The sequence below is a fragment of the Leucoraja erinacea genome, chromosome 8 (assembly GCF_028641065.1).
Source record: "Leucoraja erinacea ecotype New England chromosome 8, Leri_hhj_1, whole genome shotgun sequence".
Lineage (NCBI taxonomy): Eukaryota > Metazoa > Chordata > Chondrichthyes > Rajiformes > Rajidae > Leucoraja > Leucoraja erinaceus.
In genome coordinates this window covers 28,243,326-28,271,091 of record NC_073384.1, presented here as the reverse complement: position 1 = coordinate 28,271,091, position 27,766 = coordinate 28,243,326, and the positions used below count along the sequence as shown (strand labels likewise).

The 27,766-nt window shown below is 42.2% G+C and overlaps 1 protein-coding gene across 1 annotated transcript in view; it reads left to right on the top strand.

The window, feature by feature from the left end:
- The window catches only part of kif28 (kinesin family member 28), a 55,642-nt gene extending 30,556 nt beyond the window's left edge, over positions 1-25,086 (top strand). The window contains exons 12-23 of the mRNA XM_055639290.1: positions 772-832; positions 1,953-2,076; positions 4,129-4,273; positions 6,113-6,219; positions 6,720-6,827; positions 7,715-7,989; positions 8,965-9,099; positions 11,367-11,533; positions 14,531-14,643; positions 21,840-21,984; positions 24,400-24,572; positions 24,833-25,086. Coding sequence (XP_055495265.1) covers positions 772-832; positions 1,953-2,076; positions 4,129-4,273; positions 6,113-6,219; positions 6,720-6,827; positions 7,715-7,989; positions 8,965-9,099; positions 11,367-11,533; positions 14,531-14,643; positions 21,840-21,984; positions 24,400-24,572; positions 24,833-24,991 — 1,712 coding nt within the window. The 3' untranslated portion in view covers positions 24,992-25,086. The remainder of the gene's footprint in view (positions 1-771; positions 833-1,952; positions 2,077-4,128; positions 4,274-6,112; positions 6,220-6,719; positions 6,828-7,714; positions 7,990-8,964; positions 9,100-11,366; positions 11,534-14,530; positions 14,644-21,839; positions 21,985-24,399; positions 24,573-24,832) is intronic.
- The last annotated feature ends 2,680 nt before the right edge of the window (positions 25,087-27,766 follow it).

Sequence of the window (27,766 nt, the reverse complement as noted above, 5' to 3'; positions counted from 1 at the left end):
CTGGTGCCTGAACAAGCACTGACAATTTTACGCCACAGCTTTTAGACACTGATTCAATTCCATGGGCCAAGAATTTAAGGCCAAACAGGAATAAAAGCAACAAAAATGTCAGGTGTCAAATTGATTGGTTACCTCTGTGGATAAAACAACATTGGAAGCAAAGCAGTTAAACATTTCGTAACTGTCAGTAATTGCTTTTATTTTTCACAAAGGGAAGATTAACTTCTGGTTTAAGTGTTACTTCCACTCAACATGACGAAAAGGAGCGGGATTATGCCATTCTGTCTCTACTTCTGTTCACTGTGATCATGATTGATCATTCACTTCAGTATCCTGTTCCTTCTTTCTTCATATCCATTGACCATGATGAAATATACCTACCTACTTCTCGAATGTATTTGATGACTTAACCTTCACTTATTTCTTGGCAGAGAATTCCACAAGTTCACCTGCTTCTGGGTTTACACATTTCTCCTAATCTTGTTTGAATTACAACAAGATTCCTAATCTTTGAAGATACATACCCCGTACCTTGGGATGGTGACAGCTGGTTCTGAACTGGATAGATGTCGGGTACATCCTCTCTGTCCACCTCACCTCCACCCCATGTTACAATGTTAAAGGTTTCTCATTCTTTTCAACTCCAGTTATATAGGCCCAATCAAGTGTACAGCATACTTGTTATGTGTCTACCCGGTTGTACAGAATTAAATGGCTTCACTAACGTTTCAAATGGAAGAAATAACTTGGCATACCTGTGTTTTGTTGCAGGCGAGTGTGTCGTGGGACAATCCGGAAGTTTCCCACGAGCAATTATTATTAAAGGCTTAGGGTATGTGGGAACCTCAACAAACATTTTCAAGAAATATAGTGATGATGTGGGAATGCCAAGTGGAAATTTCTACAAGTAACAATATAGTTTTTGATTATTGAAAGTGATTAATTAATAGGTGAATGTGGGGCTCCTTATACAGGGTTTACTGTCCATATAATGTTGATATTACACAGTGCAACCTCAAAGCTCAGTTGGGGCCAGACTTGGTATCACTGACGATATTGAACAAGATGAAACAGTTTTAAAATCGACTGGTCGTTGAGGGTGAATTATTCATAATGTCCCGTATCAGCATCACAGAGATGATGGCGTTTTTCATCACTGACCAGGTTTGCTGCTGATGTGATTATCAGGGGAAGGCAGAACCTGACTCAGCTGTGCTGCATCTGTGAGTCGCACCTGGTATTATTTACAGAGGGGTTGCAAGCCACATATATAATTCTGTGTGGAATATTTTGATGAGTGTACATTAATTGTGAAAAGATGCAAAAGTAATCGGGCAAACAGAGCTATGGTAGGTGTTCAAATAAACAATTTCCAATAATCACTTGTGAATGAATATAAAGGCAAAAAAGTTTAGAACACCAGTTTTGTCAGCAGAAGATTAATGTACATGAAGACAAAATGTATTAAGAACATGAATAAACTATTGCTGAAAAACTGCTATAGGATGGGTAATATTCAATGGGTTCAGTGTAGAATGGACATAAAATCATCAAAAGTAGGTGTTGTGACCTAATTAAAGCACTGCATGATAATTTTGAAAAGTAACAACATCCGGAGACTGCAGGAGAGACGACTTAAGAGTTTTGTTAAAATTACTAAGGGTTATGATAGAGTAATTGAGGCAAAACCTTTCATTTGGTTGCGGGATCATTAATAAGGAGTTGTGAATTTAAAATAGTCACAAAGAGAATGAGATTATTACCATTCATAGACAATGTGGTAAATGTTTTAAATAGTGATCAATGAGTGAGCAACATTGGCTTGATGTGTATTTGAGTGACGTTTTACATCCCAGTTACATTTTCTGTTCAATGTGATCTGATGTTCTGTGTATTTATTCCTTGCGTGAATATGGTTTATTTGGCCATTGCATGTAATTTTTCTTGCACAGTATTGCTGATAAACATGCCATCATCACAAACCAGGACAGCAAAGTAACGCTGGAGCCACATGGACAGGCCAGAGTGATTTTAAATGGGGTCCTCGTTCGTACTAAAGTTCAGCTTAGACATTTGGTAGGTCTTTCACTCTTCAAGTTATTGTTCTTGCAGCTTGTGGTATTCCAATCTGTGAAAAGAGTCCACAGTATGGTCTTCCTTCAACATCGTATATTGAAAAAACTTTTCTTACACTTTTAAAACAAGTGAGATAACAAGTCCTAATGAAAGCTTAGACAACTGCACAATTCTATATTTAGTGAAAGTTCATTGTTTTGGACATAATCCCACCCATTTAGGCTTTGTTGCGACTGGGTTCCTCTGTGAATGACAACAATCTCTAAATATTTTGCAAGATCATCTTATACACTATCGTACGGTATAAAATATTTTGTATTGAGACATTGATTAAACTTAATTGACAGGGCACTGTACAAGATTGAAATATGTCACTGAGATATTCCACTGAGTTTATTATTGTCACATGTCACCGAGGTGCACAGAAAAACCTTTGTTTGTGATCTATCCAGTCACAGACTATACAAGAATACAATCAAGCCACCCACAGCACACAGATAAAGGATAAAGGGTAAACATTTAGCGCAAGGCATAACATTGAAGTCTAATAAAGTCTGATTAAAGATTGCTTGAAGGTCTCCAATGAGGTAAATGGGATGGCAGAACCACTCTCTAGCTGACGAGAGAACCGTTCAGTTGCTTGATAAGAGCTGGACAGAAACTGTTCAAGCTAAATACTGTATTGCAGAATATTGTCCTTATTCTACATTTGTCTATATACTAATGGATAGGCTTTTCAGCAACAACAATGTTCATATCCATGAGCATGGTATTGCTTCAGTTATTAGTTAAGACTATTCCTTACAAAATGGGAATCAAGCGCTGAGATTTAAAAAAAAAAAAAGAATAATTCAGGAGAGGATAAATTAATATTAAGTGTACAGAGAGAGTCCATGCTGACATCCCCTGCCTGATCAAACAGATTTCTTTCTGATTACAATATTTTGCAACAATGGGAGATTCTTAAATGATCCTGATATTTATCCTTATGATGCAATAACTTTAATTTCTACACTAAATTATTATTAATAAAATTAATTATAGAAACATAGAAAATAGGTTCAGGAGTAGGCCATTCGGCCCTTCGAGCCTGCACCGCCATTTAATATGATCATGGCTGATCATCCAACTCAGTATCCTGTACCTGCCTTCTCTCCATACCCCCTGATACCTTTAGCCACAAGGGCCACATCTAACTCCCTCTTAAATATAGCCAATAAACTGGCCTCAACTACCTTCTGTGGCAGAGAATTCCAGAGATTCACCACTCTCTGTGTGAAAGTGTACTTATCATAAATAAGTACACTTAATTCCTGGTGAATCCATGGCTATTGTCAGAATATGTAATCCTCTGTGTGCGCATTGTGGAAATTCAAGAAATTGTAATATTATACCAAATCCCTAACCTGGTTGGTTATAATATCGACTGACACTTTTCTCTAGTGGGGAGAGTCTAGGATTGGAGGTCATAGCCTCAGAATTAAAGGACGTTCTTTTAGGAAGGAGATGAAGATTCATTTCTTTAGTCAGAAGGGGGTGAATCTGTGGAATTCTTTGCCACAGAGAGCTGTGGAGGCAGTCAGTGGATATGTTTATGGGTAGGCATTATGGATATATTTATGGGTAGTCTGAAAAAGGGTCTTGACCCGAAAAGTTGCCTAATTCCTTTGCTCCATAGATGCTGCCTCACCCGCTGAGTTTCTCCAGCATTTTTGTCTACCTTCAATTTTCCAGCATCTGCAGTTCCTTCTTAAACACGGATATATTTATGGCAGAGATAGATAGATTCTTGATTAGTACGGGTGTGAGAGGTTATGGGGAGAAGGCAGGAGTATGAGGTTAGGAGGAAGAAATTGATCAGCCATGATTAAATGGCAGAGTAGACTTGAGGGGCCAAATGGCCTAATTCTGCTCCCATCACTGATGATCTTATGATCAGCAACTGCACAAACATAAAATATGAGATTGATTTCTTGTTTTTTCCCCCCAATTGTTTTTGCATTGAGAACATTTCAATGAAAACAAGTCTTATATTTTAGTTATTTCCTTCAGGACCGACTTATTCTGGGATCCAACAGCACTTATCTTTATGTGGGATATCCATGCGAACGCAATGATGAGGAATTGAGCAGATATGATTATGATTTTTTCCAGTCGGAGTTGGCAGCAGTAGAAGGCTTTGACAGAGATGCTCTGGGTAAGTCGTCAAGAAATGGTGTAATAATCTTTAGAGCCTGATTATATATCATAATTATTGATTTCATACTCAGTGAATAACAGCGCTCTAGAGATCGTTATAGAATAGCTACCTATGGCTGCCGATACATAGTTCCTTGTAAGTGCTGCCAAGGCTGGGCAGTGAGGAGAATAAGGCACACTTATCTTTATTGGTCAGGGTTATGAGTACTAGAGTTGGGGTATAATTTTATAACTACGTTGTTAATGAGACCACAGTTGGCATATTCTGTGCAGTTCACATTGCTTAACTACATGAAGAATGTAATTAAGCTGGAAAGGGGAGGTTGGGGATAAGTTGAGGCAGTTTTTACTGGAGTGAAGGATGAGCAGTGACCTTATTAGAGGTATACTAGACTAAGTGGGACCCATTTGGAGGCCTGGTTCCCCCAACACAACCGTTCCCCAACGCAATATTCCACCACTCACAGTTCCCCCAACGCAACCTGTTCCCCAACGCAATACTCCACCACTCACGCCTATCCCCCTCCCATCAAATCCACCCCTCCCTGTCCCCCACTCACTCTACTCCCCCTGTATCCCATCTTGCCCATCACCCCAGACCCCTTCTACCCCCCTGCACTCCACCACCTCTCTACCCCACTCCCTTCCTCATTTCCCACCTCCCTCCCTCCTCCTCCACCACTCCTTCACCATGGCGACCTCCAGCCGATTGACAGCAGACACAGTCAATTAGTGCGGCGATGATGCCAGTTCCTGAGTAACAGGAGAGACCAATCTGCGTGTTGGCGACTGAGAAATCTGCGCATGCGCGGTTTTTACGATTTTTAAACCTTAATAAATTTTACAATATACCAACGATCTGAACAAAACTTGTTGCACTCGCAGCACAGGAGAATGGTGAGTAAGCTGGCACAATTCATTCTCTCTCCCACCAACTGTTTGTTTTGCCACATCTCCAGTTGAAGGTCGATTTACACAACCAGCATTGAGCTTATGGAACTTTCTCAAGTAACTGGAATACATATTGACTGGCAAAAGTTCTCCTTTTCTCATGAGCATAGTTCTAAAAATATAGGTATGAAGAAAATCCAAAAACCTAATGAATTCCTTTGAACTCGTATCATGAAATTTCACATTAAAAGTGATCTGAAATAATTTATTTATCTTGGATCTATAACATGGATACAAAGGCATAAATTAATTGTAGGATTGTAAAAGAAAAATGTTTCAGCTGAAGTATAGTGGAGCTCTGAATTGTGCTACTTTAAAGCCTAGAGGAGTCAGAAACCTTCATCATGTTTAGATCAGCACTTTGAGCTGCAACCTACAAGACTGGGTAATGGGAGTAATCTGGACACCTTAATGTCTGGTCAGTTATAACTTAAAAAAAAAATCTATGTCAGTGGTAGTTACATAGAATTTTTGGATAGCATCAGTAATTTTGGCAATTAGAGATCATTTTTCAATACATTATATACAACCAGCTACTAGGTTGTAGAATAAAGATGAATGGTTGTAGAATGGGTCTGAAGAAGGATCTCGACCGGAAACATCACCTATTCCTTTTCTCCAGAGACGTTACCTGACCCTCTGAGTTACTCCTGAGTTTAGCGTCTATCTATGGGGTTGTAGATCTTGACTATATGCTGGCAGATAAAATTGACTTGGACTTGAAATGTAATTGAAATATTGCAGTCATGGACTGCCTTTCTTAATTGGCTATAAATGCAAATGCATTACTGCTTTAGGTCTGGTCTGGTGGCTTGGGCCACCAGTTGAAGATTATTGGACAAGGAGTTTTGATGCTTTAATGAGTTCCTCATTATCCATTGACCAGGTCACAACAGAAGTGTAGACCCAAGTGTGCTTGCTGTGTTCCAAGATTACATCAGAGTGAAACCAATGGTGGCAGAAGCAAACCAGATCAGTAGAGAGTTAAATAAGGTAATCTCGCAAACGCTCTACCTTGTCGGGATCTCTTCATCTTTCTTTTCATTTGGGCAGGCAGTATCTCATACATTAGTGCAAAACTGGAAGAGCCTGCATTTATCTAATAACTCTCATGTTCTTCAGACATCCTAAATAATTTTTTCAACCAATTATGTCAACGTTCTTTTGGAGGCAAATTTGATAGAACCTGTTCCTGCACATTATGCTTTCATATGCAGTAAATTAATGAGTTAAATTCTGTTTTTGATGATGGTGTTCAAAAATAATGCTTCTAATTCACACAATGGTAGCATAATTTGTCCTGTGTTCACATGGTAACCAAATTAATGTTATGTCTAAAATGTAGCACCTGCAACAGAGTGGTACTTCCTCAGTGTTGCACTGAAGACGCATCTGAGGTTATGCTCCCAAGATCTGTCTTGGATTTGTTGAAAACTTTTGAGGGTAATCTTATTTTCAAAATGTGAAATACAATTTGAATTTTACAATAACAGGATCTAAGCTTTGAACTGGAAGTGAAAAATTTGGCTTTAACAGACTCAAGAGGCTCTGACCTGGCAAAGGAAGTGATAGTGAAGGTGACAAACAAAGTAACTGATCAGGTAAGAAGGAAGTCATTCATGTCATTCTTTGTTGCCAATGACATCTCACTACAAAAACAGTTCCTAAGACCTTTCACTTATTTTTCTACACCTTCCCAATTAAATATGTATTTTCCTCCCTCAATGCCATTAATTATCAAGGTTAAGTTACTTTGGTGGCTGTAGAAGAGAATAGTTAAACGTGAAAGGCTAAGGAAAACGGGCCATTCAGTCCACCGATTCCTTGCTGACCATCGATCACACATTCACACTAGTTCTATATTATCCCACTTTCTCAACCACTCCCTGCACATTAAAGGGAATTTTACACAGGCCAAAATAACCTAAAAACCCGCACATCTTTGGGAAGTGAGAGCAAATGCACATGGTCACAGGGAGAATGTGCAAACATCACACCAGAACATAGAAAATAGGTGCAGGAGTAGGCCATTCGGCCCTTCGAGACTGCACTGCCATTCAATATGATCATGGCTGATCATCCAACTCAGTATCCCGTACCTGCCTTCTCTCCATACCCCCTGATCCCTCTAGCCACAAGGGCCACATCTAACTCCCAGTAGCACATGAAACCACATCTCTGGTGCTGTGTGGCATGTTACTGAAAATCAGTCACAGCTTACCCACTCTTTTCTTGTAGCTAATTTTCTTCTGCCCAGTTCAATTAAATCATCCTTAAAGTATTATTACACTCTCGTCATAATTTATCAGAATCACATGCAATGTATTTGCTGTGTCCTAACCAGTGTTTTATAAAGTCTACCATGGCTTCTTTGCTTTTATGTTCTATGCCTCAGCAATGAAAGGAATGTATCCAATTATCAGATATTCTCTTCTGTGTTGGGTAAATCTTTAGAAGGATTGATCCAAATGCTTCTTCATTGTTACAGATATGGTTCTGGTCAAAAGCCAAGTTTGTGAACAGGAAGTTCATCATGGAAGACGTGTATCAGCGTTTTGTTGATGGGGAGAATATTTCTGTGGACAGAGAGAGTGATCCATTCTGGGATCCTATTGAAGCTGTTCACTTAGGTACAGCTTACGTCTGGCTCCAGTCTCTGAACTACTGTATTGCACTAGAGGAACATGTGGAGTTTCATAATTCCCAGGGAAAAGAAGAGGCTACTTTACAGATGAACCTGGTACCATGCAACCCAAGCGGACAGTAAGTTTTAGAATTAACCTGTCTGTTTTTCTTTTAAAAATAACTGTTGGAACAAAAATATATTGCATTTTTCCACATCCACCAAGAACATGCTTGGAAAATCTTACCAAACAGGCTGTGATTGTTTTTGGAGTTTACTTCAGTCTGGTTCTGTAGCCTAACTACAAAAACGCCAGAAGTAAACTTTTATTTAGAGAGTAAATATGTTTAATTCATAAGTATCCCTTTTAACTTCAGTGTGAAACATGTTCAATCACATATGGTCCAAATGATTCCAAAATGGTCCAAATCCAAAAAAAAAGTCCAAATTAAGTCCAAATAAAAACATGGGGAACTAGCAACCCGGAGCGGTTCATGGCTCAGCTCACTTTCACCATTTGCTTCGCCCCTCAGCTTTACACTATGGCTGACTACAGTATGAATGGTGATTCTATCCTTTAAATGGGATTCCCTACACTGTGGAAGGAGACACGTGTGGATAAGTGTTTCAATTATTTAATTTTATTTTCCTTCATTGAAATATTTAACAATATATGTTAATGTTTAATGGCGTTTTCAATCATTTTTTTTAATTATTTGAATGTTTCCGTCAGATATGTTTAAAACAGTTAAGAAGCCTTTGACAGGAGTGAATCTCTGGGGTTGGTGGGGAGGGAAGGGGGAAAAGTCAGGACCTTCCATATCCAGATAAAGTGTTGCCAGCCCAATCCAACTCTGACCAGAGTCAATCTGGGCCAATGAAAACAATCAGCATTTTGAATTCAAATGTAAGTGCACCATGTCATTTTGTGCGAATGTGCTGTTGTATAGGTCTGGTCTGGGGACACCATATCGCTCGTGGGAATTACTAATCTCTAACTGTACCTGTAGTATAATTGCCCTTGGTTTATTATTGTCATATGTACAGAGATACAGTGAAAACATTGTTTTCATAGCCTTTTGGGAATTTTAAGTTAACTGGCACTTTTTTTGCAGAACTCTGGGTGAAGAGGAGGTGCTTATTGATCCCACTGAGTTGGTGGGGCACAGGCTGGATTTTCAAGTTCAGATAACTCAATGCCTAGGGATCAAATGGCTGAAACGGAACATCAAAAGAGGAATTCAGATTTTGTGAGAAATTCCTTCTGTTAAAACAAAATCTTGAGCATTTTGATAACAAATGATAAAGTGATAAAATACAAATTACATGTTCACCTACATATGAAACCAGGAGCAGGGGTAGACTTACTGCCCCCTCTAATCTGTTCCACCATTCAGTAAAAACATCGCTGATCCAGTCTTGGCTTCAATACTATTTTCTCATTATCTCCCCATACTCCTTGAATCTAGTGAGATTCAAATGTCTGACAATTTCCACCATGAATGTATTCAACAATTTGACCTCCACTTGTCTAGAATAAGTAATTCCAAAGATGCACAACCTTCTGAGAGAAGAATGTTCTCTTCATCTTCACTTGAAATGGACAACCCTTGTTCTAGATGCCTCTATTGATATTCCACCTTAGAAACTTTTGTTTCAATTAGATCATCTTGCATTCTTTGATACTCTAATTAGTACAGGCCAACTGCTCAACTCTGTACATACCATCACCACCTTATCCCTAAGAAACAATCTAATTAACCTTCTATGCATTGCCTCCACTAAAAGCATACCCATTTTAAAAAAAAGTGAGATCAAAATTGCATGCAGAACTCCAGCTGTGGTCTCCTGTAAAGTTGCACCAACATGCCCTTACATCTATACTTCACCACCTTGCAATAAACTTTGTACTCCTCCATGTTCCATCAACCTTCCTAATTCCCCTCTTGACCCTCTGACTATTTATTCAATATTCTAGACTAGATGGTGAAAAATATCGTCCAAACTAAAAGGAAGACCAAAATCATCATCTTCCATCCCTTTTACAATTTCTGTTCCCTAACTATGTACTCAGAAACTGAACCAAAATGTTAATGATGTTGGTCTGGTGTCACATTAAGCCCTGAGCTAAGTACTGACCTCACATCCACAGAACCGTTAATGTCACCTTTTTAATATTCCCATTGTCATCTCACTGCTACTTTGTAAAGTTCATAAACCACTGAAGCCCTCGTCCATACTTTTGTTACCTCAAAACAACTATTCCATTGGTCAGCCATCCTATTTTCTATAAATTTAGGGTATCAAAAGCTTTTTTTGCCACATCCCAAGTAACACCACCCCCACTGTTTATTACTCTTGTGCTTGTTGATTTAGCAAAGCCTCAATCCTAAAATTCTCATCCTTGTTTCTCATCTTCATGGCTTTGCCACTCGCTGTCTCTGTAACCTCCTCCAGCCATGAAGTTTTCTCAGGTAACTACACCTCTAACTGAAAACTCTTCAGCATCTCCCGGTGTAATGAGTCCACCAATGAGTTATACCTTCCAAGAACTAGATGCTCTAGAATTACCTTCAGAATCTTTCTGCCCCACTTGTTAATACCTCCTTCTTTGATTAACTCCCCGAGGTATTTTTTTTTTCAATGAACAGTTTTGGAGCATTTTTATTTGTTGAAAGTAATGTATAAAGGGGAGAGGGGAGGGAGTAAATTGGTTTTATTAATAATGCCAAAACTGAGAACGCTCATCATAGATTTTGAGCTCAGTATGGCGTCTATACCTCAATCTTCACAATTTTGTGTTACATTTTTAGGTTGTTGTTGGTGTTATTATTATTATTAGGTTACTAATGATTGTACTACACTCACTATACCTTTTTGCTCTTGTGATATTTACTTCTATTAGCTGTGCATTCTTGGGAATCTAGCTGTAGGTATCCAACAGTGTTCATTCATAAGCTGCTTAACTCTATTTGATGAAAACACTAAAAGCAACCTCCTTGTCCAGTAAAGACAGTACAGCACAGGAATAGATCCTTTGGCTCACAATTTCTATACTGAATATGATGCCAAGTTAAACTAATCCCCTCTGCCAGCATGTGATTCATATCCCTCCATTCCCTGCATATCCATATGCCTATCCAAAAACCTCTTAAGCACCACTATCGTATCTGCTTCCATTTCCACCCCGGAGGCATTTCCAGATACCCTATCAGCTAACTCATAATACAAATCCAGTTTGTATTGACCACCGAGAGATCTTGAGGATCTGAAATGAATAGAATATACCAAACATTCCACTTTTATAACTTTAATATCTGAAAAAAGATAATCTGCTTATTCAATATCAGACATCAATTGTAAATGTTGTGGAACAGAATTACCAGAATATCTTTTAAGTGACAGTGCATTTCTAAACCTCTATTCCAGAATTGATGCATCACTATAAAAAAACACCTGATGATCTTATGGCCTAGGGATAAGAAAAAAAAAATAATTGCACGCTAATCTTTTACAGATATCATGCACTGAACCATCCATATGCTTTCCACTCGGACCCTGTTTGGAACTCAGTAAATGCAAGAATTGATCACATGATGCAGTTCACTGTCAAGTGTGTGTCACAGGAGTTACTAAACTATCTGCAAAATCATGCCCTGGTTCTGCAACTCTGGGGTTTACAAGGTAATAAAAAAATCTAGATATGTTTTCATGTTTCCTTGTTGGGGGAAATGGGCCTGTTCAAAGCAAATAATTGACACAAATGAATTAAAGCCGGAAACCTCTCCCCTCAGAATATTGGTTTTCAACTAAGCGGTAAGTACTAACAGTCTTTGTTATATTTGAAGGGATGCCTTGAAGGACGACTTCCTATACAAAAAACATTCATTTGCGGAATAAAGCAGCCAAACTTTTCCAGTGGTAGAGGATTGCTGGGGGGGGGTCATACATTGGGGTGTACTTTCTCCCCAAGCACATCAGATCTGATAGCAGGCCTGCTCCAGTTTTGGGCGCTAGTCCCAGTTAGAACACTGAGATAGAAAATGAAAGACTGAGGTAATAAATGGTAGGGGAGTCAGCCATGGGCTTGCCTCTTATACCTACGATATAAAAATAGAGAATGCAGGCGGTTCTCAGCAAGATAGGCATCATCAGTTGATAGGTCATTGACTTGATTCAATACTTCTATCTTCAGAAGATTTACAGCACCTGGAATTTTTATTTTGCGTTTTTGACATATAAATTAGACCGTGCCCATTAATCTTTCTGGCTGATCCAGACTATAAATGGGTACAGCAAGGCTGGCAGACTCTCCAGAGTAGTACAGGTGCACAACCTTTTATCCGAAAGCCTTGGGACCAGACACTTGTCGGATTTCGGACATTTTCGGATTTCCGAATGGAAGATTTATAGCGTAGATTAGGTAGGTAGCGCGGGCGGCTTGAAAAGTCTGGAGCGGCTGCCTCCTCCCCGGAGACCGGGGAATCATTGCATAAATGTTAGTCAGTTAGTTTGGAGGGATTTTATGTGGGGGGGGGGGGGGGTGAAGGGGGAAACTTTAATTCTTAGCCTCCTGCCTGGTCGGAGAGGCGGGGAGCGGGCAATGCCTTACCGGGTCGCCGTGCAGTAAGCTCCGCAGCGCTGTGGCCGCCAACTCCCAGCTGGGGCTGCGGGCGTCCGGCCGCGAGCGGCGCCGGTTGGAGCTCCGACCCCGGCAACTCTACTCCTGGCAGCGCGGCGCTCCAAATCCAGCGCGGCCCGCGGCCGGACGCCCGCAGCCCCAGCTCCGCGAATGTTGGGAGTCGGCGGCGTCGCAGCGCTGGGATACCAGCGGGGAGCGGGCAATGCCTTACCGGGTCGCCATGCGGTAAGCTCCGGAGCGCTGTGGCCGCCGACACACAACATCACGGAGCTGGGGCTGCGGGCGTCCGGCCACGGGCGGCGGTGGATTTGGAGAGCCAGGGGTAGAGTTGCTGCGGCCGGAGCTCCAACCGGCGCCGCCCGCGGCCCCAGCTGGGAGGTGGCCACCACAGCGCTGCGGGGCTTACTGCACGGTGACCCGGTAAGGCATTGACCGCTCCCCGCCTCTCCGACCAGGTAGGAGACTAAGAATTAAAGTTTCTCCCTTCACCCCCCACCCCCACACCCCCCCCCCCCCCCCCGCCCGCCCGCCCTGCACATAAAAGCCCTCGAAAATAACTGACTAACATTTAAGCAATGATTTACAGATGTTTAAGTGTCTCCCCGGTCTCTGGGGAGGAGGCAGCCGCTACAGTAATACAGACCTGGGTTGACCGTGGGTCGTTTCGGGTCAAGTTTGGCGTCAAACGCGAGCTTTGGTGTGCAGACGACATCCTGGTAAAAATGGCCGGTTTTCGGAGTTTTTCGGTTTGCGGAACTCCGGATAAAAGGTTGTGCACCTGTATGTATGAGCTGCTGAAGGTCTTATGTCTCAATTAAATTAATTTGCTTTAATTTCAGACAGTTTAAGTCCCAACTAACTGCAAATTGGAGATGAACAAAACTGATGTTCCATTGACGAACCTCTCCCATTTAATTCCTCATAAAAGTGTTAATTTTGTTGGCAGAAATGAATATCAGTGCAGTAAATCTTGTTATAATGGACCATGGGGGAGAATGTTGAACATTATTGCTGATTGTCCACCATAACTGAGTAAGGGATTATCATTGTATAAGTAGTAGAAAAAACAACTGCAGATGCAGGTTAATACACAAAAGGACACTGTGCTAGAGTAACACAACAGGTCAGGTATCATAGGTACACAAAAAAGCTGAAGAAACTCAGCGGGTGCAGCAGCATCTATGGAGCGAAGGAAAAAGGCAACGTTTCGGGCCGAAACCCTTCTTCAGACTGATCGGGATGGGGGGGGCGGGGAGAAAAAAGGAAAAAGGAGGAGGAGCCCGAAGGCTGGGGGATGGGAGGAGACAGCAGGAGGGCTGAGGAAGGGGAGAACACAGCAAGGACTAACAAAATTGGGAGAATTCAATGTGCATGCCCCCAGGATGAAGACTCCCCAAACGGAATATGAGGTGCTGTTCCTCCAATTTCCGGTGTTGCTCGCTCTGGCCATGGAGGAGACCCAGGACAGAGAGGTCGGATTCGGAGTGGGAGGGGGAGTTGAAGTGTTGAGCCCCCGGGAGGTCAGCTTGGTTATTGCGGACCGAGCGGAGGTGTTCGGTGAAACGATCGCCCAACCTCCGCTTGGTCTCACCGATATAGATCTGCTGACATCTAGAGCAGCGGATGCAATAGATGAGGTTGGAGGAGATGCAGGTAAACCTCTGTCGCACCTGGAAAGACTGCTTGGGTCCTTGAATGGAGTCGAGGGGGGAGGTAAAGGGACAAGTGTTGCATTTCTTGCAGTTGCAATGGTCAGGTATCATCACTGGAGAACATGGATAGGTGATCTTTTGGGACTTCTCCAGACTCTCGGTTCGGAACTGACCTACTGGTGGCGGGGATCAGCGGAGTTATGGTCGCGGCATTCGAGTAAGGCTCGGCGTGGCATAGAAGTTGCCTGGTAGGCGGTGGCGTTGGCAGCCTAGCCTGATGGCGACCGCTGAGAATGGCATCGGCAGCACAGCCTGGCAATGAAGGTCCGTAAATCTATCCACTATAATCCATTATAAAGTTGTTTTTTTTCTTGTTTTTTTTTTTAGAAGGTTGTATAGAGATGGTCTTTCCTGGTGATTTTGAGATTACTGATGAAGGCAGTATAATTATAGATTATAGCGACGAGAGATCGCAGCTACCCCGTAGTAGTGGTAGCGGGGTAAGTACACCCTATTTTATCTGCATTTTCTTTGCAAATAAACAGTTCCTGTAATTTTCTTTCGAAAATATATTTCCACATCTATATCATATAACTATTAACACTCTGACCTTGGATGTGGACGTATTTGTATTTGTGTGTTTTTCTGTGATTCACATCTCCTCAAAAACACAACGCGCTAACGGTGACATTTGTACATATTCCGATAGATATACCTCATGATCTCAAAATTCGCCTCATCTGAAAATTTGATTCAGTATTTCTTGAGTTTTCAATGCGCAGACTGCTGGCCACTGTTTTCCACGAACTGCGACCCCCCCCCGCGTAACTCACACTCGGCCGGCTGTCCGCAGCACCCCACCCCGCCCACAGCCCAGCTGCCCTCCCCCCCAGGGCTCTGGATTGAAGCCGCTGAACACGCAGTAATTTGGTTGGGCTTCCGAGAGCTTCAGAGGTCCCGAGAGGTCCCAAGAGCTGCCCGAGGCCCGCCGCCCGCTCGCAGTCGGCCCTGTCCGCGCCGCACGCTCGCCGAGTTCAAGTCCGCCCTCTCCTTCTCTCTCTCCCCTCCCCCTCCTCTCCCACTTCCTCCCTCCTCTCCCCCCCCATCCTCCCCCCCTTCCCCCTCACAACCTCCCTCCCCCCCCCCTCTCCCGCCCCCTCCCCCCCCTCCCTCCCTCCCCCCTCTCCCTCTCTCTCTTTCTTTGCCCCACTCTCTCTGTCCTCGAGATAGGGCGGAGATAGGGTAAAAGGAGCCAATGAATAATATTAATATAATATCAAGGGGGGGTGGTTAGTGTGTGTGTGTGTGTGTGGGGGGTGGGGGGTGGGTGGTTAGTGTGTGCGATGCTGCAGGCCGCCCTCCCCCCGCAATCGTACGTTGAGGGGACAGGACCCAACGGGTCCCCCTCGGACTAGTATATTACTAAACCTCTCACTCTGTTTGTCTGTCTGTCATGACTGAAATTACAGGATAGCGCTATAATTTATGGCCTACCTTACAGTTGTCGTGTGGTGTGTTGTATTAAGTTTTGTTCAGATTGATGATATATTTTACAAGTTATTCACATTTTTAACTTTCCAAAATCCAGTTTGAGAAAAATCACTGGAACTTGCAGTGGCAGTTACAGCTATGATGTCACAATGGGATCTCATTTACATAAACTGCCCATCAGCAGTGATCCACCCCACAATGACATCAGAACGGGATCTCATTTACATTTGTTTAAAAAAAGCAGCTTCCATCTCACAATGACGTCAAGGGGGGGTAAGGAGGCGAGAGGGGTTATGGAGGGAGGCAGTGACTGAGGGTCGGGTAAAGGAGAAGTGAGGGAGGGAGTGGGGAAGGGATGGAGGAGAAATGTTATTTAAACATTGTGTTCACTGAGGGAGTGGGATAGGGGAGAGGTGAGGAGTCGGGGAGCATGGAGATAGATGGAGAGGAGTGGTTAGGGAGGGGAGAGGGGTTAGGGAGGGAGGGAGTGACTGAGGGTAGGGGAAAGGAGAGTGAGGGAGAGGTGAGGGAGGGAATGGGTAAGGGTTGAGAGACGAAAGAAGAGGGAGGGTGAAGGGGAGGGGTGGGAGTGCTGGGGGATGAGTGGAAATGAGCCACACCTGCGCAGTTGGGAGCTATGGGTGAGTGGTGGAATATTGCATTGGGGGAACGGGTGAGTGGTGGAATATTACGTTGGGGGAACAGAGCCCAAACGGTCCCACTTGGTCTAGTTTTATCATATAAATTGGAGGAAGTGCAAACAGTGGGGAAGGTTGTCTAGGTTGTCAGGTGGAGTTTAATCTGGACATGGTCGTGTTGTTGCATTTTGGGAGGTCAAATGCAAGAGGAATGCAGGAGCATTGATGGACAAAGGCACTTTGGGGTGAGGAAAGAAAGTGGTGACACAAGGCCAGGATGTTGCCTCAGATAGAGAGTATTAGCTATGTTGGACAAACGTGGACGTTTTCACTGGAGCATCGGAGGCTAAATAGGGAACCTGAACAAAGTTTGAGACACATAGCTCGGGTATATGGTCAGAGTCTTTTTCACAGGATGGAAATAACAAATAATAGAGGAATGGGTGATGGAATTTAATTCAGAGAAATGTGAGGTGTTACATTTTGTGATGTCTAACATGGGCAAGACCTACACGGTGAATGGTAGGGCTCTGGGGAGTGTTGTAGAGCAGAGGGATCTAGGAGTGCAGGTGCATAGTTCCTTGAAGGTCGTGTTGCAGGTAGATGAAGTAGTCAAAAAGGCTTTTGACGCATTGGCCTTCATCAGTCAGAGTATTGAGTATAGGAGTTGGGAGGTTATGTTTCAGTTGTATAAGACGTTGGTGAGACCACAATTAGAGGATTGTGTTCAGTTCTGGGCACCATGTTATAGGAAAGATGTTGTCAAGCTGGAAAGGGTACAGAGAAGATTTACGAGGATGTTGCCAGGGCTAGAGGGTCTGGGCTATCGGGAGAGGGTGAGTAGGCTGGGACTCTATTCCCTGGAACGCTGGAGGATGAGGGATGATTTTATAGAGGTGTATAAAATGATGAGAGGAATACATCAGGTAGATGCACAGAGTCTCTTGTCCAGAGTAGGTGAATCGAGGACCAGAGGGCATAGATGAAGGGAAAAGATTTAATAGGAATCTGAGGAGGTAACCTTTTCACACAAAGGGTGGTGGGTGTATGGAACAAGCTGCCAAATGAGGTTGTTGAGGCTGGGACTATGCTAACGTTTAAGAAACAGACAGGTACATAGTTTGTGGATGACACGAAGATGGGGGGCAGTGTTAGCTGTGAGGAGGATGCTAGGAGGCTGCAAAGGTGACTTGGATAGGCTGGGTGAGTGGGCAAATGCATGGCAGATGCAGTATAATGTGGATAAATGTGAGGTTATCCACTTTGGTGGCAAAAACAGGAAAGTGGACTATTATCTAAATGGTGGCCGATTAGGAAAAGGGGAGATGCAACGAGACCTGGGTGTCATGTTACACCAGTCATTGAAAGTAGGCATGCAGGTGTAGCAGGCAGTGAAGAAAGTGAATGGTATGTTAGCATTCATAGCAAAAGGATTTGAGTATAGGAGCAGGGAGGTTCTACTGCAGTTGTACAGGGTCTTGGTGAGACCACACCTGGAGTATTGCGTACAGTTTTGGTCTCCAAATCTGAGGAAATACATTCTTGCCATAGAGGAAGTACAGGGAAGGTTCACCAGACTGATTCCTGGGATGTCAGGACTTTCATAAGGAGAAAGACTGGATAGACTTGGCTTGTACTCGCTAGAATTTAGAAGATTGAGGGGGAATCTTATAGAAACTTACAAAATTCTTAAGGGGTTGGACAGGCTAGATCAGTGGTTCCCAACGTGGGGCGTACGCCCCACAGGGGGCAATTTGATTTTTAAGGGGGGCAATTGAGCGCGACTGAGGAGGTCTGGGTCCAAATTTTCGATTTTTATTTTTTTGGATTTTCCATCAGGTAAACATATGTAGTTTATGTTTCAGATGTTATTTTGAGTAAATTTTTTTTTTTGGGTAAAAAAAGGTCTTTATTGTGTAGTTATTACATAATCACCGCGCCATCGCTCTTCATACACGTCGCACGAAGCGCGTGAGGTCATGGGAGAACCTTATTTATTGAATTGGATTTAGAAATGCCATTCAAAGAGCTTTTGCTAAGTTACCCTTATAATATCTATTTCCTCCGTTTTTTCTCAAGGGAAAGCAATCCATTTTCTGAGAATTATTTCTTTGTCTGCTCGTGCTAAAATGAGTAGTGCAAGCAAGAAGAACGTTTGTCAGTATTCAGAGGAATATTTAAAACTTAGTTTCATACCCGCTGTCCATGATGAACGGTCACCTTTCTGCCTCTTATGATAAGAATTATATATCACCACATGGGGGCATCAGGATTTTAGAGGTGATTAGGTGGGGCATGGCCAAAAAAAGGTTGGGAACCACTGGGCTAGATGCAGGAAGATTGTTCCCGATGTTGGGGAAGACAAGGGGTCACAGTTTAAGGATAATGGAGAAATCCTTTAGGACTGAGATGAGAAAAACATTTTTCACACAGAGAGTGGTGAATCTCTGGAACTCTCTGCCACAGAAGGTAGTTGAGGCCAGTTCATTGGTTATATTTAAGAGAGAGTTAGATGTGGCCCTTGTGGCTAAAGGGATCGGGGGTATGGAGAGAAGGCAGGTACAGGATACTGAGTTGGATGATCACCCATGATCACATTGAATGGCGGTGCAGGCTTGAAGGGCCGAATGGCCTACTCCTGCACCTATTTTCTATGTTTCTATAGATAGGACAGGTTTGGAGGGATATGGACGAAACAAAGGCAGGTGGGAAAGTTGGGCCGAAGGGTCTGTTTCTACACTGTATCACTCTGGCTGAAGAGGACATTGTTTTATGGTGATAGGTGCCAAGTTTAAAGGAGATGTACTGGTCAAGTTTTTTTTTTTTTTTACATGGAGTGTGGTAGGTGCCTGAAATGCCCAAGTGGTATAAGCAGATACATCAGGAATATTTACAAGTCAATTAGACAGATACATGAACAGATAAGGAATAGAGAGAACATGGACCATGTGCAGGCAGATGGGGTTACTTTAGATTGGCATCAGGGTCGATGCAGACATCCAGAACTAAAGGGTATGTTCCTTTGCTGTAGTCCTATGGTCTAACTGCAGAAAAACTAATTGCTACAGATCAATTTAATTCAGTATAATAGTGTTTCCATGCTAGCCGCTTGGAGAGGTTGCAAAAGCAGGATAAATATTAGAGACGTAGGAACTTGTAGCACCCATTTTGAAATACTCTGTTTACTTTTAGTGGATTGATGTAAATTTATACTCATAGCAGCAATAATTTGCATTAAAAGGCTGAATATGATTTATGGCTGACATTTAAGTGTTAAATGGAACAAATAAAGAGGCAATGATGGACTAAATAATCAAAAATGCTAATGGAATGTTTTCCATTATAACCAATAGACAGTAGGTGCAGGAGTCGGCCATTCGGCCTTTCAAGCCAGCACCGCCATTCAATGTGATCATGGCTGATCATCCACAATCAGTACTCCGTTCCTACCTTCTTCCGCATATCCCCTGACTCCGCTATCTTTAAGAGCTCTATCTAACTCTCTCTTGAAAGCATCCAGCGAATTGACCTCCACTGCCTTCTGAGGCAGTGAATTCCACATATTCACAACTCTCTGAGAAAATGTTTTTCCTCATCTCCGTTCTAAATGGTTTACCCCTTATTCTTAAACTTTGGCCTCTGGTTCTGGACAACCCCAACATCGGGAACATGTTTCTTGCTTCTAGCGTGTCCAAACCCTTAAGATCTCCTCTCATCCTTCTAAATTCCAGAGTATACAAGCCCAGTTGCTCCATTCTATCAACATATTACAGTCCCGCCATCCTCGTGAACCTATGCTGCATTCCCTCAATGGCAAGAATGTACTTCCTCAAATTTGGAGACCAAAGCTGCACACACTACTCCATTTGTGGTCTCAATACAGCCCTGTACAACTGCAGAAGGACCTCTTTGCTCCTTTACTCAACTCCTCTTGTTATGAAGGCCAACGTGCCATTCGCTTTCTTCACTGCCTGCTGTACCTACATGCTTACTTTCAGTGACTGATGAACAAGGACCCCAGATCTCGTTGTACTTCCCCTTTTTCCCAACTTGACACCATTCAGATCTGCCTTCCTGCTTGCCACCAAAGTGGATAACCTCACATTTATCCACATTAAACCGCATCGGCCATGCATCTTGCCCACTCACTCAACCTGTCCAAGTCACCCTGCATCCTCATCACAGTTCAGACTTCCACCCAGCTGCAAATTTGCAAATGTTACTTTTAATCCCTTCATCTAAATGATTGTATATTGTAAATAGCTGCGGTCCCAGCCTTGTGGTACCCCACTAGTCACTGCCTTCCATTCTGAAAGGGACCCGCTAATCCCTACTCTTTGTTTCCTGTCTGCCAATCAATTTTCGATCCATGTCAGTACCCTACCCCCAATACCATGTTCTCTAATTTTGCCCACTAATCTCCTATGATAAAATGCTTTCTGAAAGTCCAGGTACACTACATCCACTGGCTCTCCCTTGTCCATTTTTCTAGTTACATCCTCAAAAAATTCCAGAAGATTAGTCAAGCATGATTTCCCCTTCGTAAAGCCATGCTGACTCAGACCGATCCTGTTACTGCTATCCAAATGTGTCACTATTTCATCTTTTATAATTGACTCCAGCATCTTCCCCACCACCGATGTCAGGCTAACTGGTCTATAATTCCCTGTTTTCTCTCTCCTGCCTTTCTTAAAAAGTGGGATAACATTAGCTATCCTCAAATCCACAGGAACTGATCCTGAATCTATAGAACATTTTAAAATGATCACTAATGCATCCATGATTTCTAGAGCCACTTCCTTAAGTACTCTGGGATGCAGACCATCAGGCCCTGGGGATTTATCAGCCTTCAGTCCCATCAGTCTACCCAAAACCATTTCTTGCCTAATGCGAATTTCCTTCAGTTCCTCCGTCACCCTAGATTCTCTGGCCACGAGTACATCAGTGAGATTCTTTGTGGCTTCCTTAATGAAGACTGATCCCAAGTACCTGTTCAACTCGTCTGCCATTTCCTTGTTCCCCATAATAAATTCACCTGTTTCAGTCTTCAAGGGTCCAAATTTGGTCTTAACTTTTTTTTTCCTCTTCACATACCTAAAGAAGCTTTTACTATCCTCCTTTATATTCTTGGATAGCTTATCTTCGTTCCTCATCTTTTCTCCCCGTATTGCCTTTTTAGTTATCTTCTGTTTTGCTCTTTAAAAGTTTCCAAATCCTCTGGCTCTGGCCATTCTGCTAGAATTTTAAATGTGACTAAAGTATAAGGAATTTTTAATGTAAATGCAGTATCAAGGACGAGGGTAGAGAATATCAGTCAAGGTAATTCTAACTAAAATATGCAACACTAAAGATTTTTTTTTGGTCTTTGTACAAATAAAGTGTAAAACACTAATTCAATCGAACAGACCACTTGTTACCAAAGGTCCAAAAACGAGAATGTCTATTTGACGAGATTATATTTGTAATATTCATGTTGTGCTGTGCTTGAAACTTAAATTAGAAACTGATAACAACAATAGATTGTGTGCTGCAACAATTCATGGTCAAAATTATTGCCCAATTTGTAGGAGGTGAGAGATGACCAGCTCTCTGAACTTTACATCAAGTTATCAAAGTTGGAGCAAGAGACTGATCTGTTGAGGGACATCAACGGAACCTTAAGAAAGGACAATGTCAGCTTGAAGGCCACCATAAAGAAAATGATGAATGATGGTAATAAAGAATTGACGATCGACTTTCGTGCCTGCTGCAAATTAATTCAGGTTGCAAAAGAATCACGCTGGATAATATTCTGTTCTCTACATATAATTGAAATACAGGATCAAATTCTGTTTAATATAAACCATGGAACCTAAGATTCATATAACCATATAACAATTACAGCACGGAAACAGGCCATCTCGGCCCTACAAGTCCGTGCCGAACAACTTTTTTCCCTTAGTCCCACCTGCCTGCATTCATACCATAACCCTCCATTCCCTTCTCATCCATATGCCTATCCAATTTATTTTTAAATGATACCAACAAACCTGCCTCCACCACTTCCACTGGAAGCTCATTCCACACCGCTACCACTCTCTGAGTAAAGAAGTTCCCCCTCATGTTACCCCTAAACATCTGTCCCTTAATTCTGAAGTCATGTCCTCTTGTTTGAATCTTCCCTATTCTCAAAGGGAAAAGCTTGTCCACATCAACTCTGTCTATCCTTCTCATCATTTTAAAGACCTCTATCAAGTCCCCCCCCTTAACCTTCTGCGCTCCAGAGAATAAAGACCTAACTTATTCAACCTTTCTCTGTAAATTAGTTGTTGCAACCCAGGCACCATTCTAGTAAATCTCCTCTGTACTCTCTCTATTTTGTTGACATCTTCCTATAATTGGGCGACCAAAATTGTACACCATACTCCAGATTTGGTCTCACCAATGCCTTGTACAATTTTAACATTACATCCCAGCTTCTATACTCAATGCTCTGATTTATAAAGGCTAGCATACCAAAAGCTTTCTTTACCACCCTATCTATATGATATTCCACCTTCAAGGAACTATGCACGGTTATTCCCAGATCCCTCTGTTCAACTGTATTCTTCAATTCCCTACCATTTACCATGTACATCCTATTTTGATTTGTCCTGCCAAGGTGTAGCACTTCACATTTATCAGCATTAAACTCCATCTGCCATCTTTCAGCCCATTCTTCCAAATGGCCTAAATCACCCTGTAGACTTTGGAAATCCTCTTCATTATCCACAACACCCCCTATCTTGGTATCATCTGCATACTTACTAATCCAATTTACCAAACCTTCATCCAGATCATTGATGTACATGACAAACAACAAAGGACCCAACACCGATCCCTGAGGCACCCCACTAGTCACCTGCCTCCAACCCGACAAACAACCATCCACCATTACCCTCTGGCTTCTCCCATTCAGCCACTGTTGAATCCATCTTGCTACTCCTGCATTTATACCCAACAGTTGAACCTTCTTAACCAACCTACCATGAGGAACCTTGTCAAAGGCCTTACTAAAGTCCACATAGACAACATCCACTGCTTTACCCTCGTCAATTTCCCTAGTAACCTCTTCAAAAAATTCAAGAAGATTAATCAAACATGACCTTCCAGGCACAAATCCATGCTGACTGTTCCTAATCAGACCCTGTTCAATTTCAATTTCACACCATCAGGATTAAACCATTCGGTCATTCAAGTCAGCTCTACCATTTTGTTAGATAATGGCCATCTGCACAGCATTACTTTGGAGCCTTAGCCTAGATCAGTCCATCAGTTTTGTATTTGAAACTTCAACTGACTCGGTGATTACCGCCTTCTGGGAAGTAGGAAAAGTGTTTCAGAATTCCACTAATCTTGGTGTGGAAAAATTGTTGCTTGATTTCAATCCTAATTTGCCAACAACTCATTTTAAAATACTGCTCCATTGTGCATCTAGTCTATCAAATCACTTACAATAAATCAAGCCAAATATAATCCAAATGAATAAAAGTCAAATGATTGAAAAATAGTTTAACTATAATAATACTTTCTGTTAAACCTGCTCTTTCTTTAACCTTTGCAAGGTTCATGCATTCCATTTGACAGTTCATTAGTAATTGCGATGTGAAATGATGCATCACTTTCTCAAATCATTAAAAATTCCAACAACTTTTCAATTTGTTTAAAAATAGTTTAATGGAAATTTCTAACAATAAATCCCTTGAACAGTATTACTTTTCCCTCTCATGGGCTATAGTGTCACAGTACACACTTAGTAATAAGGAATCACTATCAAATGTTTTACAATGTCTTTGTTCCTACTTTTCTCATTAAGTAATTGTAAATGCACATAGTTATTTTGTTCTTGTAGCAGGGTCTTCCAGCCAATGCCCTGTATGCAAAGGACTACAACAACTGTCTAAAGTCATTTCATTATTTAGAAAAGGGTGCCTCCCAATTTGTAAGATTGGGGTACAGTAGCAAAGCAGTTGGCAGAAAGCCAGGCTGTAAGGAAAATATAACAGCCCGTCAGGGCAACTATCCAGAGCTGAATTCTGCTATTGTTGTTGAATTTTGCTCTGCTATTGCTATTGAAAAAAATTCCCTCCCTTGGTTTCATGTCTCTAGCCTCAAGACCTGGAGAGAAATCTTTCCAGCAAATGAATGCACATCTCTTATGCTGGAGGAGTACATCGAAGGTCAGCTGTGAGGTTGACTTTGCTAAGGCACTGAAAACATTTTACAAAAGTATAAACAGAGTGCAAAGCCAACTATTAGAACTGAGGTGCCATCAACCACCGGTATGTACCACCCAAATTCAGTTCTTACACCCTCTTACACACAAAAATTATTGCCAAATGCCACAAATTGTGCATCTTGTAGAATGTATTGATTCCATTGTGCTTTTTAGCTCAGTGATATAGTTGACTGATTGTGACTGCAATTCCTCTGGTTTTACATTTCCAATCTTATTTGTGATGTGTTTTGAGGTGAGGCAGTAATTCAACTATGTAAGATTTCCTTATCTGCAATAATTGCAGTTATTGTATGTCTTTTATAGGAGGATGATGATGTGGAATCACTGCGGATACATCTCCACAAGCAAACTCAAGGGATAAAGGATTTCGGGGATCACCTTGAATCTTGCATAAATGCACTGAAAAATGATGTCAGTGTCATTGTTAAGAAAAAAAAAGGAGAGCACTGCAAGACCAGATGAAGCCAGGCTCTGTACTATCAAATGAATCCACTCTGGGGTTGAAAAAAGAATGACGAGCTGATGTGAAACATTTCTATTTCAATAAAGTATATCCAGATGGCCGTTCATTGATCAGTTCCTATTGTATAAAGGAGGCACTGATCCCCTCTGTCATGCTTCCCTTCTGTAGCCTTTGAAGAACTCGAACTTTTGTCTTCTGTGCTTTCTGACCTCATTTCTCCCACTACTGACTCTGGATTCTCTCACCAAACCTTCTCTTTTCGTTGAAGAACTTGGTTTAAAAACAATCTGTAAGCAAGCCTATAGTCCCTAGTTTTAAACAGTCCTTTACCTCTGTTAGTTTTTGACAGATAGCAGTCAATGAATCATGAAAAGATAGACAAAGTGCTGGAGTAACTCAGTGGGTCAGGCAACATCAATGGAGAAAAAGTATGGGTGACATTTCAGATCAGGACACTTCTTCAGACTGCCGGGTCGGTTGTGAAGAGTTGAAAAAAGATCAGGATCAACCACAGATGACTCACGGTTGCCAACCATTTCAACTTCCTTACATACAAACCTTTTGCTAGAGTGAGGCCGTGTACAAATTGGAGGAACAGCACCTCATATTTGGTGTGGGTAGCTTACAACCCAGTGGTGTGAACATTGAATTATCTGATTTTAAGTAACTTCTACTCACACTCCCCTTCCTCTACCCTTGTCGTTTACCAATTCCATAGTTCTTCTATGTTGAGATTGGCTTGAGAGTTAAGGGGCTGTCCCACTCAGGCGACCTAATCCGGGAGTTAAGAAGAGTGTCTTCGACCTTCAAGCTCAAGAGCATTCGCCTGGAAAACCTCGAGCTGGACACACACACAGCAAAGGCGGGGGCTAGGGAAAGCGGGGGAGCGCTGTCTGAAATTCATACACGTGATGAAGAGGAAGGTAAAACGGCTGCACAGTAACGGTAAGTCCTTTAGAGAGCTCGGAGGGGGAGGAGAGGGGAAGAAGGAGTGGAGACACTTTTAAGAAGTATAATAAAGTTTAGCGGGCATTTTACTTAATGGTCGATTTTCCTGGGTCGTGGAAACTCCAATGAGCCAATCAAAATGCCTGGTCAGTGAAGGAAATTGCCTACGGCTGCCCTCCACTGCACTATGAGTTCAAAAGAACCATGCCGACCAAATTTTACTCGCAGAAAAATTTTCAACATGCTGAAAATTTTTCTGCGACCTAGCTGAGGCCGCGAGTATGCGGGAACATCCCTCGAGCTTGAAGGAGAGTTCCAGTGACCTCCTAGGACCGCGTGTCGACCATGCTGTGAGTTTGAAGGTCGAAGACTCTTCTAAACTCGCAGATTAGGTTGCCCAAGTGGGACAGTCCCTTTAGTCAACAATGAGTTTACCAGGCACCGCCCTGCCTGAAGTCATTTGATTGGTCTTTTCTCTCCTCACCACTCCCCACCTCCGCCCTCTTTCAGTCTGAAGGGTCCGGACTCTAAATGTCGCCAATCCTTTTGGTCCATAGATGCTGCCTGACCCACTGAGTTACTCCAGCACTTTGTGTCTAACTTTGTTTAAACAAGCATCTGCCATTCCTTGTTTCTAACCATGAAAGAGTCTTTAGTTTAATTAAAAAGGTGCTAATATAACTGCATTGTTCTGTTGTTGTATAGAATCAGAAAATAGTTTCATTGCATCGTAGGCGTAAATTGTCAAGCCAAGATTGTTATTAGAAAGCAAAAAAAATCCTAATGGCAAGAGTATTTTAAACGATTATTTGTCACCGGTGATGCATTCAAAATTTGCTAACTTTTCTTTTTGTCCCCTTTCTGCATCTGGTGTTGACTGGATATAAAGAACCTGTGGAGACAACCCCAAAAGGTGGTCATTTGAAGAACTTTTAACAATATAAATCCTCTGCATGACGGTGATTAATCTAAGCAGCTGCATCACAGGGAATAAACAAGTGGAAATCTTAAAGGAACATAGCCGATTATCATAGAAAATAGGTGCAGGGGTAGGCCAGTCAGCCCTTCGAGCCAGCACCGCCATTCAATATGATCATGGCAGATCATCCATAATCAGTACCTCGTTCTGGCCTTTCCCTCACATTCCTTGATTCCCTTAGCCCCAAGAGCTAAATCCAATTCTCTCTTGAACACATCCAGTGAACTGGCCTCCACTGCCTTCCGTGGCAGAGAATTCCACAGATTACAACTCTCTGCCTGAAAAGGTTTTTCCTCATCTCAGTCTTAAATGGCCTACCCCTTATTCTTAAACTGTTACCTCTGGTTCTGGACTCCCCCGTCCAATCCTCTAAGAATTTTATATGTTTCTATAAGATTCCTTCTCATCCTTCTAAATTCAAGCAAATAAAAGCCCAGTCGACCCATTCTTTCATCATGCATCAGTCCCGCCATCCCAGGAATTAATCTGGTTAACCTACGTTGCACTCCCTCAATAGCAATAATGTCCTTTCTCAAATTAGGAGACCAACATTGTCATAGAACATTTGTGATACTGGGGACGATTTGCCCAACCTGTGCCAGTTGAGAAAAACTACTGAGTTTAATCCCATGTTGTGTCAAAGTCCACAGCAAATTACAAGTCTTCATCCCTCTGTCAAGCATTGAGTTCCAGATTCCTGGGTGAAAACAAACACCTTCCTCTCTCTAACCCTATCAATTATTTTAAATGTTTCACCCCTTCAATTAAGAGAATTTGGTCCTTGTTATTTATTATGTGTAAAGCCCTCATTGTTTTTTTACACCTCAATTAAGTTTTCGCTGTTCCA